General features: G+C 49.6%; 1 protein-coding gene across 2 annotated transcripts in view; it reads left to right on the plus strand.

The window, feature by feature from the left end:
- NUP205 (nucleoporin 205) overlaps positions 1-13,860 on the plus strand; it is a 920,380-nt gene that overhangs the window by 541,596 nt on the left and 364,924 nt on the right. For both annotated transcript variants that reach the window (XM_078671666.1, XM_078671676.1), the window contains exon 20: positions 11,885-11,969. In XM_078671666.1, the coding sequence (XP_078527792.1) occupies positions 11,885-11,969 (85 nt within the window). The remainder of the gene's footprint in view (positions 1-11,884; positions 11,970-13,860) is intronic.

Here is a 13,860-nt window from a genome sequence, read left to right on the forward strand (position 1 = left end):
ACTCACTTGCTGGGCACGATGTTTCGAAACCGAAACTGAAACCGTCGGGGTCGTCAACACCTAAAATGGCCGACCCGAAATCGAAACTGAAACCAAAGGACTCGAGTGTCCCTAAGATGGCTGCCGTGCCTGTGAAGAAGTCGGTGCCCGTCACCCCGTCGGCTCCGTCGACCTCCGGTCCGCAGAAGCCGAGGAAGTCTGTCGATTCCGATGCTCCGAAATCGAAGCCGACGCCCGAGGAAGGGGCCCCCAAGAAAGATGGTCGGCACGGATCAGCGGCTCCGGCGCCGTCCAAGCCCGCCAAGGTCGGCTCCAAAGAGGCTACGCCCAAGAAGTCTGCGCCCCGGCCTCAAGATTCGGAGGAGCCGAAGACGGTTTCCGCGCCCAAACCGCACAAGGCCCGCGAGGACGTCGGATCCGAGGGACCGCTCAAAGCATCCTTGTCGGCGACGAAACCCACTGGCAGTGTACCGTCCCCCATTGCGGAGTCACTGCAGAGAATCAGGGAGAAAGCCTTTGCTCCATCGGCTCCGATGCCATCACCGCAGCCGCAAAAGGACGCTCCGGCTAAGCCTTCTGGGAAACTCCTTTTTCTCTTGCCACCTAAGGAGGCGCCGAAAGCGTTTTCGACGAAATCGGCTCCGAAACAGGGTTCCTCGCTGCCTGACCCTCTTCCACGTCGTGTACTCGAATCGGAAGACGATTCAGAGCATTTCATCGATGCTGCCACCGGCAAGCTGACACTCTATAAACGGAAGATCACTTCGGAGCCGGTGGACCCCTACGTCATCCCGTTGAAAAAGAAGAGGGTGCCCCTTGACGCCTCAGGCCTCACGGAACCGATTCAGCCTCCTCCAAGACGGAGCCCTACTCCCTCCCCAGAACACTCTGTGGGTGAGGAATATGATGAGGATGAACAGTACAATTTCCCTGTCGATGAACCTGATGTACAACCAGATTCTTACGACGACACTGGTGACCAGAACACCCAAGGTGTGGGCCAAGACCCGCAGACCTTTAATGCACGTGCATCCCCGACTGAGGACTCAGCAGGATTTCATGCACTAATTGAACGGGCGGCAGCCAATCATGATGTGGACATGCATGCCGACCCGGTTGAGGAAGACTTCCTTTTTGACACCTTTGCCATATCTGAAAGGACAGTGAAGACACTTCCTATGCTGAAAGGTGTTCTCAAACATGCTGGGGACATTTTTAAGGAGCCTACAAGGGCGAGAGTGGTCAACCCTCGCATTGAAAAGAAGTACAGGCCTGCGCCTGCGGACCCCGTCTACATCCGGGGACAATTGCCACTGGACTCTCTTGTGGTTGCCAATGCCAGGAAACGTGCCAACTCCCAGACAACGGGTGAAGCTCCTCCCCCGGATAAGGAGTCCAAAGTGCTTGAGGCAGGAGGCAAAAGAGTGGCTGCACAGGCGGCAAACTTTTGGCGCATCGCAAATACACAGGCGCTCCTGGCGCGTTATGATAGGGCGCACTACGACACCCTAGAACAGGTTATACAACACCTGCCCCCACAGTTCCAAGAAGGCACCAAAATGCTTATTGAGGAAGGAAAGCTAATATCAAACGCAGCCATCAAGTGTGCACTTGACGCTGCGGACACAGCTGCTAGGGCTATCAACACTAGCGTTATGCTGAGAAGACAAGCCTGGCTACGCATCTCAGGGTTTAAGCAGGATATTCAAACAACAATTCTGAATCAGCCAGTCAATCCTGATAGTCTGTTTGGTCCGGATGTTGACACCACCCTAGAGAAAATAAAGAAGGACACGGAAACTGCTAAGTCTATGGGGGCCCTGCAGTCCCAACAGTTTCGTGGCAGCAATTTTCGTCGCTCAGGTGCACGTGGAGTCACCAGAGGACAGATGGGGCAACAATCCCAGTTCTCCAAGGGTGGAACGCAATCCTCGTTCACTAAACAGAACAAGGGAGGTTATAGGAATAACAGCAACAGAGGTCGCGGCAGAGGAAACAACAGCTCCCGCACCTCTACTCCAAGCAAACAGTGACTTTCTGTCACTGCCCCCCGACCACATAACACCTGTCGGGGGGAGACTGCAGCAGTTCCTGCCCGTCTGGAGAAACATCACCACAGACAGGTGGGTGCGACAACTAATCCAGTATGGTTATTGCCTAGAGCTGACATCCACTCCACCCAACATCCCACCGAGGCAAAGGCCTATGTCCGCAGAGCACTTGCACTTATTGCAGCAGGAAGTGGTGGCGATGCTGCAAAAAGGCGCAATCGAGCTCGTGCCGGTGGGGGAGGAAGGCACAGGGGTATATTCCCTGTACTTCCTTATTCCAAAGAAGGACGGTTCTCTCAGGCCCATTCTCGATCTACGTCCCCTCAACCTGTACATACTGTCAGAGCATTTCCATATGCTTACACTACAGCAGATTCTTCCCTTGCTAAACCAGGGAGACTTCTTAGCGACCTTAGATCTCAAGGATGCTTATTTCCACATTCCACTACACCCGTCACACAGGAAATACCTCAGGTTCACTATTCAAGGCAGGCACTACCAGTTCAAAGTCCTACCCTTCGGAGTCACTACGGCCCCGAGGGTGTTCACCAAGTGTCTAGCGACAGTGGCGGCGCACCTCAGGAGGCAGAATATCCATGTCTACCCCTACCTAGACGACTGGCTCGTACAAGCCAAGTCAGAGCAACAGTGCGCCGTAGACATGTCGACTACAATTCACCTTCTTCACGATCTGGGTTTCTCCCTAAATTACCCAAAATCGCATCTTCAGCCGGCACATGTCCGGCAGTTCCTGGGTGCTACGATCAACACCCTGACAGCCATGGCTCAGCCAAACCAAGTCAGAATCGACAGCATTCAGTCACTGATCCAACGATTCCGACCAAGACACTCCCTGCCAGCGAGAGTGTTCATGCAGTTGATCGGCATGATGGCCTCCTGCATCTTCATAGTCCCTCACGCACGGTTACATATGCGCCCGCTCCAGGAGTGCTTAGCGAATCAGTGGACACAGGCTCGTGGGCAATTGACAGACCTAGTGTTGGTTACCAGTCGGGCATACGACTCTCTGCATTGGTGGACTCCACACAACCTTTGCAAGGGCCGACTGTTCCACGAGCCCGTGCCGCAGATTGTCCTGACGACGGACGCATCTCTCCAGGGCTGGGGAGCACATGTGCTCACTTACACAGTGCAGGGACTATGGACGACGCAGCAACAGAAGATGCACATCAACTATCTGGAACTGATGGCAATCTTCATGGCGCTCAAGTCCTTCATTGTACATCTGAGCAACAAGGTCGTGCTAGTCCGGACGGACAACATGACCGCGATGTACTACATTCAGAAACAGGGGGGCACCCACTCGCCACAGCTGTCTCATCTGGCTCAGAGCATGTGGAAGTGGGCCATTCAGAGGAACATTTTCCTCATGGCAGAACACCTCCCGGGCAAGGACAATCAGATGGCGGATCTGCTCAGCAGATACAGCCATCAGATGCACGAGTGGGAGATACACCCTTCGGTTCTCCACCCGTTCTTCCAGCAGTGGGGTCATCCGGAGATAGACCTGTTCGCAACAAAGGAGAACGCAAAATGCCGACTCTTTGCCGCCAGGTTCCCTCACCCACAGTCGCAGGGGAATGCGATATGGATGAACTGGTCAGGCAAATTTGCATACGCTTTTCCGCCAGCCCCTCTAATACCGCTGGTCGCAAGAAAGCTAAGGCAGCACTCCATGACTCTCGTCCTGGTTGCTCCAACGTGGGCACGACAAGCTTGGTACACCACGTTCCTCGAACTCTCAGTGGTGCCGCATCAAAGACTGCGCCTCACGCCCAGCCTTTTGACGCAGAACCATGGAGACATTCAGCATCCAGATCCACGACAGCTCAACCTGGCGATCTGGCTCCTGAAGTCCTAGAGTTTGGATACCTTAACCTACCTCCAGAATGCATGAGTATCATCAAGGAGGCGAGGAAACCAACTACTAGAGCATGCTATGCTGCTAAGTGGAAGCGTTTTGTCATCTACTGTACGTCCAATGACATCAACCCACTAGATGCTTCTATTCCCAACATCATCTGCTATCTGTTACATCTCTACAAGTGCAATCTGGCGTACACTTCCATTAGGATACATCTCTCAGCCATAGCGGCTTATCTTCAGAACAGGCAGCACCTCTCTGTCTTCAGAGTGCCCGCCATTAAAGCCTTCCTTGAAGGTCTGAAGAGAGTCATTCCCCCAAGAACGCCACCAGCTCCGGTGTGGAACCTCAACGTCGTTCTCACCAGACTGATGGGGCCACCATTTGAGCCACTGCACTCGTGTGAGCTCCAATTCCTTACGTGGAAAGTGGCCTTTCTGATAGCTATTACGTCTCTGAGGCGTGTCAGTGAGCTGCAAGCGCTCACCATACAAGAGCCGTTCATTCAAATTCACCCAAATAGGGTAGTGCTACGCACTAACCCTAAATTCCTTCCTAAGGTGGTGTCACAGTTTCATCTTAACCAGACTATCGACTTACCAGCATTCTTTCAAAACCCGCAAACGGTGGCGGAAAGAATGCTTCATACCTTAGATGTACGGAGGGCGTTGATGTACTACATAGACAGAACACAACCCTTTAGAAAGACAAAACAACTCTTTGTTGCCTTCGCACCACAACACAAAGGCAACCCAATTTCTAAAGCAGGGATAGCCAGGTGGATTGTTAAGTGCATCCAGATATGTTATCAGAAAGCCAAGCGCACTTTAACAATACCCCCCAGAGCGCACTCCACACGCAAACTGGGGGCATCCATGGCTTTCCTAGGGAACATTCCTTTAGAGGATATTTGCAGAGCAGCCACGTGGGTCACACCACATACCTTCACAAAACACTACTGTGTTGATGTGCATTCCAAGCAGCAAGCAGCTGTAGGACAGGCTGTTCTCAAGACACTTTTTCAGGTTTCTGCAGCTGGCACGGGCAACCGCCGCTGATGGAGGGACTGCTATGTATTCTATGCTAAGATATGAATTTAGCAGCCCACATGCCTCGAACTGAATATGCTACTTACCAGTATGCATCTGTTCTTGGCATGTAGGGCTGCTAACATTCATATCGCCCGCCCTCCTCCCCGGTGCCTGTCGCAGCTGCAGATATACTATTGTATTTATTCATTAGCATGGACATCCTTTACACTTTCACTCCATCTCCTGCCACAATGGCGAAAAACAATCTGGGGATGGAGCCGATGCCCATGCGCACTGTAGTCCAGGGGAGGAGCCACCTATCTCAGGATACTTCGAAGACTCTTCCAGGACAACAATGTGCAATCATCCGAGCCCAACACTAGGCGGCGATCTAATGCTAAGATATGAATGTTAGCAGCCCTACATGCCAAGAACAGATGCATACTGGTAAGTAGCATATTCAATCCTCAACCAGCCCGTTAATCCAGACAGGTTGTTTGGCCCAGAGGTGGACACCACCCTGGAGAAGATCAAAAAAGATACCGAGACTGCCAAGTCCATGGGAGCTCTCCAGTCACAACAATTTAGAGGGAACACTTTTCGTCTCTCAGGCAATCGAGGTGTTAACAGGGGGCACATGTCGCAGCAGACGCCATTCAATAAAAGTGGTGCGCAATCCTCCTACAGCAGGCAGGGCAGAGGTGGATACAGAGGAATCAGTGCCAAGGGTAGAGGCAGAGGCAACAACAGTTCCCGTTCCTCTGCCGCCAACAAACAGTGACTCCCTGTCACTACCCCCCGACCATCCAACACCTGTCGGGGGGGAGACTCCAACAGTTCCTGCCCGTCTGGAAGTCCATCAGCACAGACAGGTGGGTCAGGAAACTTATCCAGTTTGGCTATTGTTTGGAGCTGACATCCACCCCACCACCCATGCCCCCAAAACACCGTCCTATGTCAGCAGAGCACTTGCACTTATTGCAGCAGGAGGTTCTGGTGATGCTGCAAAAAGGCGCAATAGAGCTCGTGCCAGTGGAGGAAGAAGGCACGGGGGTTTATTCCCTGTACTTCTTAATCCCAAAAAAGGACGGCTCACTCAGACCGATTCTAGACCTACGCCCCTTAAACCAGTACATTCTTTCAGAACACTTCCACATGTTGACACTGCAGCAGGTTCTTCCCTTGTTACAACGGGAAAACTTCCTAGGAACCTTAGACCTCAAGAATGCTTACTTTCACATACCACTCCACCCATCCCACCGCAAGTACCTCAGGTTCACCATCCAAAACAGGCATTACCAGTTCAAGGTACTCCCCTTCGGAGTGACCACTGCTCCCAGAGTGTTCATAAAATGTCTGGCGACAGTGGCGGCACACCTCCGGAGACAGGGTATACATGTCTACCCTTATCTGGACGACTGGCTCGTGCAGGCAAAGTCAGCCCAGCAGTGCGCCGCAGACATGTCCCACACCATTCACCTCCTTCACAGTCTAGGATTTACACTGAACTACCCGAAGTCACACCTTCAGCCGGCCCATGTGCGGCAGTATTTGGGCGCGACGATAAATACTCTGGCTGCCACAGCTCAGCCAAACCCAGCGAGGATCGACAACATCCAGGAGCTGATCCAAAAGTTCAGACCGCAACACTCACTCCCAGCGAGAGTGTTCATGCAGTTGATAGGCATGACTTCCTCCTGCATCTTCATAGTCCCGCACGCGAGACTCCATATGCGTCCGCTCCAAGAATGCTTAGCGCATCAGTGGACTCCGGCTCAAGGACAGCTAAACGACCTAGTGTTGGTGACGGGTCGGGCATACAGCTCTCTGCATTGGTGGAATCCACACAACCTTTGCAAGGGCCGACCGTTCCAGGAGCCTGTGCCACAGATTACACTAACAACGGACGCATCTCTCCAGGGATGGGGGGCTCATGTGCTCCACTATACAGTGCAGGGGCTATGGACAACGCAACAAAGGAAGATGCACATCAACTACTTGGAGCTGATGGCAATCTTCATGGCACTCAAGTCCTTCAAAGTACATCTGTGCAACAAAGTCGTGTTGATCCGGACGGACAACATGACAGCCATGTACTACATTCAAAAGCAGGGAGGTACGCACTCTCCACAGTTGTCTCATCTGGCTCAGAGCATGTGGAAGTGGGCCATTCAAAGGAACATCTTCCTCATGGCGGAACACCTCCCGGGCACGGACAATCAGATGGCGGATCTGCTCAGCAGGTACAGTCACCAAATGCACGAGTGGGAGTTACATCCATCAGTACTCCGCCCGTACTTCCAGCAGTGGGGTCATCCAGAGATAGACCTGTTTGCCACGGAGGAAAACGCAAAATGCCAAAGCTTTGCCGCCAGGTTCCCTCACCCACTATCGCAGGGCAATGCGATATGGATGAACTGGTCAGGCAGATTTGCGTACACTTTTCCCCCAGCGCCTCTCATTCCGCTGGTGGCAAAAAAGCTAAAGCAACACTCGCTGACGCTCATTCTAGTTGCTCCAACGTGGGCGCGACAAACGTGGTACACCACGTTCCTCGAACTCTCTGTGGTACCGCATCAAAGACTGCACCTCACACCCCGGCTCTTAACGCAGAACCGTGGCGACATTCAGCACCCAGATCCGCAGCAGCTCAATCTGGCTCCTGAGGTCTTAGAGTTTGGCTACCTTGATTTGCCCCTGAATGCATGGACATCATCCGGGAGGCAAGGAAGCCCACTACCAGAGCTTGCTATGCAGCTAAGTGGAAGCGGTTTGTCATCTACTGTACCGAGCACGCTATCAACCCGCTCGATGCATCCATTCCTAATATCATCTGCTATCTGTTGCATCTTTACAAATGCAATCTAGCATACGCTTCCATTCGGATACACTTATCCGCCATAGCGGCTTATCTCCAAAACAGGCAGCACCTCTCTGTCTTCAGGGTGCCTGCCAATAAAGCATTCCTAGAAGGGCTGAAGCGGGTCATCCCTCCCAGGACCCTGCCAGCTCCTGCGTGGAACCTCAATGTGGTGCTCACCAGATTAATGGGTCCCCCTTTTGAACCTCTGCATTCATGTGAGCTTCAGTTCCTCACATGGAAAGTGGCTTTTCTCATTGCCATAACGTCTCTCCGACGTGTTAGTGAGCTACAGGCGCTCACCATTCAAGAGCCATTTATACAGATTCATTCAAACAGGGTGGTGCTGCGCACTAACCCCAAATTTCTCCCTAAGGTGGTGTCGCAGTTTCATGTCAATCAAACGATCGAACTGCCCGCATTCTTTCCCAACCCAGAAACGGTGGCGGAAAGGATGCTCCATACGCTTGATGTCAAAAGAGCGCTTATGTACTACATTGACAGAACACAACCTTTTAGAAAGACACAGCAACTCTTTGTTGCCTTCGCAGCCCAGCATAAAGGCAACCCCATTTCCAAAGCAGGAATAGCCAGGTGGATCGTTAAATGTATTCAGATTTGCTATCAGAAGGCTAAGCGCACTTTAACGGTCTCCCCCAGAGCACACTCCACACGCAAACTGGGGGCCTCCATGGCATTCCTAGGTAACATTCCTTTGGAAGACATTTGTAGGGCAGCCACATGGTCTACACCACATACGTTTACCAAACATTACTGTGTAGATGTGCATTCCAAACAGCAGGCAGCTGTAGGACAGGCTGTTCTTAAAACACTTTTTCAGACTTCTGCACTGGCACGGGCGGCCGCCGTTAATGGAGGGACTGCTATGTATTCTATGCTACAGATATGAATTTAGCAGCCCACATGCCTCGAACTGAATATGCTACTTACCAGTATGCATCTGTTCTTGGCATGTAGGGCTGCTAACATTCATATCGCCCGCCCTCCTTCCCGGCGCCCGTAGCGGCTGCAGACTTTTCTTGCATTTCATCTCTAGCATGGCCATCACTTTCTCAGTTACACTCCATCTTTGCCACAATGGCTAAAAACAATCTGGGGAGGGAGTCGATGCCCATTCGCACTGTAGTCCAGGGGAGGAGCCACCTATCTCGTGATACTTCGAAGACTCTTCCAGGACAACAATGTGCAATCATCCGGACCCAACACTAGGCGGCGATCTATGCTACAGATATGAATGTTAGCAGCCCTACATGCCAAGAACAGATGCATACTGGTAAGTTGCATATTCATTCAACATTCTAAGTCTGTAATCCTTCATGTAAAGGATCTGGAATGTACTCTCAAACTGCTACTGACTCGAAAACAAATGCTTACAAGTTTCTGCAGTTCTCTTGGACACATACTCTCCCTCCACCCAAATGGACAGTTTTGAGAGGGGGCAGAAATGTGTCACGCAGCACTCTGCAAAACCCTTAAATCAATAAATGAAGAGTTTATAGATGTTGGGATATTTATCATTAGCATATGGACATACTAAGTATGGGGCACCACTGTATGTTATGATGTGTATGTGGTTCTATACCAACTCTGGTAGGTCCTTGTTTTCAATAGTTTGCACAGGACTGAATCTGTAACATATGTTTATACTAAATGCGGCTGTTAATGCACATGCTTGGCATACTGCTGCCTTTTAGTGTTGTGTCTGAATGTTTGCAACTTATTTTTCTTCTAATAAGTGAAAATCACAAGACCTGTTGTGGCTCCCCCCACTGTGCACAGTTAAACAGCACTCTAGATCTGCCTCAGTTTTTTTTTCTTTGACTATTGACCACAGATGCTTGAGGACGCTGCTCCAATGTCCACACGTTTAATTGTGTTTGGCCTCCGTTTTATTTGATTACACTTCGGGTCAAGTAGCTTTGGTCCTGTGGAGGAAGACTGCACTGATTTACACCTGTTAATGTTCAGAGCACCTTAAAGTATTGTAGCATCAAACCACTCATTCAGCATTAATTCATCAAGCGATCCTCAAAAATGTGCCTGGGAGTCATGGCCTGCACTCCATTTTATTTCTTCCCCAAGCGCAAGCGCAAGCCAAATACTCTTGGTCGACTGACATGACATCTCAAATATTTGCCTCTCATGAAACATCCTTTGTTGTCTGCCTTGGCTTCTGGTGTAAATAGACTCTTGTGTATCGGAAGGAGGGAAGGTGGCACAGTACAAAATGCAAAAACTATTTTTGTCTCAAACACCCAATATATTAATCGTTGAAGATATATGAGCACTTCCAGGTACACTATGAGCCAGAAGAGATAGAGACCAGCTTCTCTGAAGGCTCTGACTTTGAGGAGATCAAATTTGTCAAGCGTGAGAGCCAACATGTACTGCATTCGGAGCGTGCTTCAAGGTCAGTCTGAGGGCCACAAACTCAAAATGGCAAGGTTAGAGAACCGCTCCCAAGGGAGTCGGACATATAGTCTGGTGCAGAGCCACAAAAGGCATAAACCTTTGTTTGAAGTGCATCCAGTTTGTTACACTCAGGACTAAAGATGTTGTCGTGCCTAGGAAGGCACCAAAGGGCATCGAAGATCACCCCACTGACCTCCCATTACAAAACTGGGCACCTATGCAGGCAGAAAGTTGGAGAATTACCCCTTTTGGAGCCGAAAGAGATATTAAAGACTTCCAGACCATTGGAACAGGCTCCGAAGCAGCACTCAAAGCTGACTCCATGGTCGGGGGACTCCAAGGGCTCTATCTTCGAGAAGCTAGCAAATGTATTGAATGAGATGCAAAAGAAGACTTTTATCCACTTAGACAATGGCAAGATTCATGACAGACCACCTGCACCAGTATTCTGGCATATGAAAAAAGATGCCTAGACTTTAGGAGGTGCTACATGCTATGTCTTTTGCACCGAAAAGGGTTTGAGACTCTACCACCAGTCCCATGTTTATCCACCACTGCCACTCACATCTCCACCACCACTGCTTTGTACTTGCTCAGTTTAACATGAGCCTCAAGATACAGACTCAGAGCCAGGTAGTTCTGATTATACCCAAGACCGTGATGAGGAACCCTTTACACCATGGAGGTGGGAGAGCGTACGCGGGTGGGAGGGCTGGGCCGATGAGCCATGGGAGGACTATGTAGTAGATCCTCAGGATGACCCAGAGTTCGAGCCATACCATATCAAACCATCCATGATGGGATCTCTGCATCCCAGGCAGAAATACAGAGGGTAGTACCAGGTTAAATTTGATACAGTGGAGGATGACTTTTTCTGAAAGACTTCTAGCTGCTGATTCCTCACCTCAGAATATTCTCCTGGAGTCAGACTGGTTCCGGACACATTTTTGAGCAATACCTTTGTGCACCGGTAGGTGACACTGAAGACCCTGCGTTGTCGTCTGCTTCCGATATGACATTCACAGGTCCGTATAGTCGGCACCGATCAGTTTCCTTCTTTCCACACCAACAGCGGCTTATTGGGGGCTTCCTCAGCCTTTTTGAAGTTTTTCTTCACAATTTCTTCCAACAGTATGTAAGGGAAATTTCCCCTAATTATTCCACAGAGTTTAAGCCTTGTGGGGGTTGTCACAGGCAGAGTGATGTGACGGATCCCCACTTCGTCCGTTTCTGGTGTTAAGGGTCGAGCCACAACCCCAAGACTTAAAGTGACTACGTTCATGCACCTGAAGGCTATCCGAGAGCAGGAGACAAGGCTTATGTTCACCTTGCACTGCAAGGCCCCTCTCCTCTTCAAGTGTCATGGACACTCCTGATCTCATTCCCTGAGCCGTTCCCGTTGTTGTCCAAGTCATCTGTTAAATTGCTAAAATGCAGCTTGGCAGCCGGTGGAATCACAGCAGGTCTTGTGATTCAAACCTCTTCGAAGATCAAAAAAAGTTGCAAAATTCTGGGACCTACACTAGATGGCTGGAGTATGCAGAGCATGTGAATCTACAGCACTGAATGCTACGAACAGATGTTTACTGGGTAAGTAAAATGTACCTTCTGGTTTGTGCTTCAGGCTGTAAGCGACCGATTGATGGCCGGCTTTGTTGAATGCCTTGATTGTGAAGACGCAGAAGAATTCACTAACCTTGAAGAGGAAGGTATGTACAGTATACAACTGTGTTTCATTTGTCTATGAAAGACCTCGTGTGAACCAAATGGAGAGTTCATATTGCTAGAGCTTCTTGATCTTTTGTCATGCTGTAATAGCTCATACAGAGCAATAAAGAGGAGTGGAGATATCAAAGTAAAGTAGGGACTTTGAGCACTTGGGTACTAGGTAGAGCAATAGAAATATATGCATAACAAATTAATTTATATATTTGTGCAACCGATGAGTCACTGCTGGCCTTAATAACCTTGCTGTAGTCAATATATATTAGTAGTGGTCCATTTGAGACTTAAATTGAAGTGTTGCATATACTTGCCATCACATAGTTTCCACAAACAAACTAATTTCCAGCTCTCCCCTTTTACTACTGGATTCTCACGAAATCTAGCAGCTTTGGCGATCTGGGGGTTTGCTGTCCATGTTACACGAGTCATAGTGGGAGATTCCTGAAAAACTGTTTTGCTTTTTCCACTTTCACATATTTCATTAAGCATCTTCTGTTGGTTTCCCAGTGAGTCTTCATTGGATATGATTTTGCCACTCTCCAATTTTCTCATGCATAAATAATTTGAAATTATTTATGTAAAAGTACTTGACTGAAATGTATTTACTGTAAACTCCAGTACATTTCCCTTTAGAATTTAGACACCAATTGAATAACTGGAAATACGAGGTAGGCATGTCTGCATGGCTACATACTCTGTACCCCAACCACAGCACACAGCACCTGAGTACGGTTTGTGACTGGCTAGACTTTGTTTTTTTATACACAGAAGTGGAAGATCCCAATTTGCATTTTTGTCTTTATCTGTCCTTGGACAGACCTTCCAGGCTTAGTTTCGGAGTCCTTGTTTTGCTTCAAGCCATTAGCATCAGGTGGTAATGATGTTCATGTAGGTCTCTGTTTTCTGAAGCTCTTTTTGCTTTTCCATTACTATCTGTTTAACTTTTGTGAAATGGGATCCTAGTCATTTTCAATCATGTTGTGATCAAGTCCAGGCCGAATGTGAAGTTTCAAGATGATTTATGTAAGTTGGTTACAGATAAGTAGTTCAGTAGTATTCAGCCCCACCAGGAGCAGCCAGCCAGGCGCTCAGCCCTTCCCCAACTGTAAGTTACCACTCCCAGCTTTCCATCTTGCATCATTCAGTTAGCATTCCACTGGCATAGCATGAACCATAACAAACCAGGATACTCCACATCAGCTAGTGTTGGCTTGCTTGGAAAAGAGCTTTGATCATAAAGTTTGTTATGCAAAAAAGTTGTGCTTAACATTAATGTCCGAAGGTCTGCATTGAGGCAAGATGGCGGCCGTGGCGTGGGCTGTGTGAGCAGCTCAGTCCCTCGCTCCGGGTCTTTGGGAAGAGAATTGGTACCCGCATTGACCCGTGGCGCGTTTGAGAAGCCCTGCTCACGAGGATAGATTATGGCGAAAACCTCGTAATACTGCGAGACCGACAAAAGAAAAACCAAAACAAAGAAACGGAGTTACCTGTGCCTGTCACGAGTATTTCCCAGTCGTCTGAGATGGAGCCCTGGCGTATTGTAAGCACCTGTATCAATCTCTCACGGTTCCGCGTACACCGCCCGGATGGTTGCAGGTCTCCTCCGTCTCCGGCGAAGAGCTCCATTCTGGCGGCTCCCTGCCTACCTGATCGGACTACATTGTGGAGTTGTCCGTGGGCGTGGAGGAGCTCAGGTAGCGGCTCGAAGAAAAATGCCGCCGAAAGTTACCACGCGTAGTGGAAAAACGAAAGAGCAGCCTACTGCGAGGGATGGCAGTGAAAATGTCGTAGGAGAAACGGATGAGGGAGGTGAGAGTACCATTCAAAATGTTTCTTCACCAACTTCAAACAAGCATTTACAATGCAATAGGTCTC

The sequence above is a fragment of the Lissotriton helveticus genome, chromosome 1_1, assembly GCF_964261635.1.
Source record: "Lissotriton helveticus chromosome 1_1, aLisHel1.1, whole genome shotgun sequence".
Classification (NCBI taxonomy): Eukaryota; Metazoa; Chordata; class Amphibia; order Caudata; family Salamandridae; genus Lissotriton; species Lissotriton helveticus.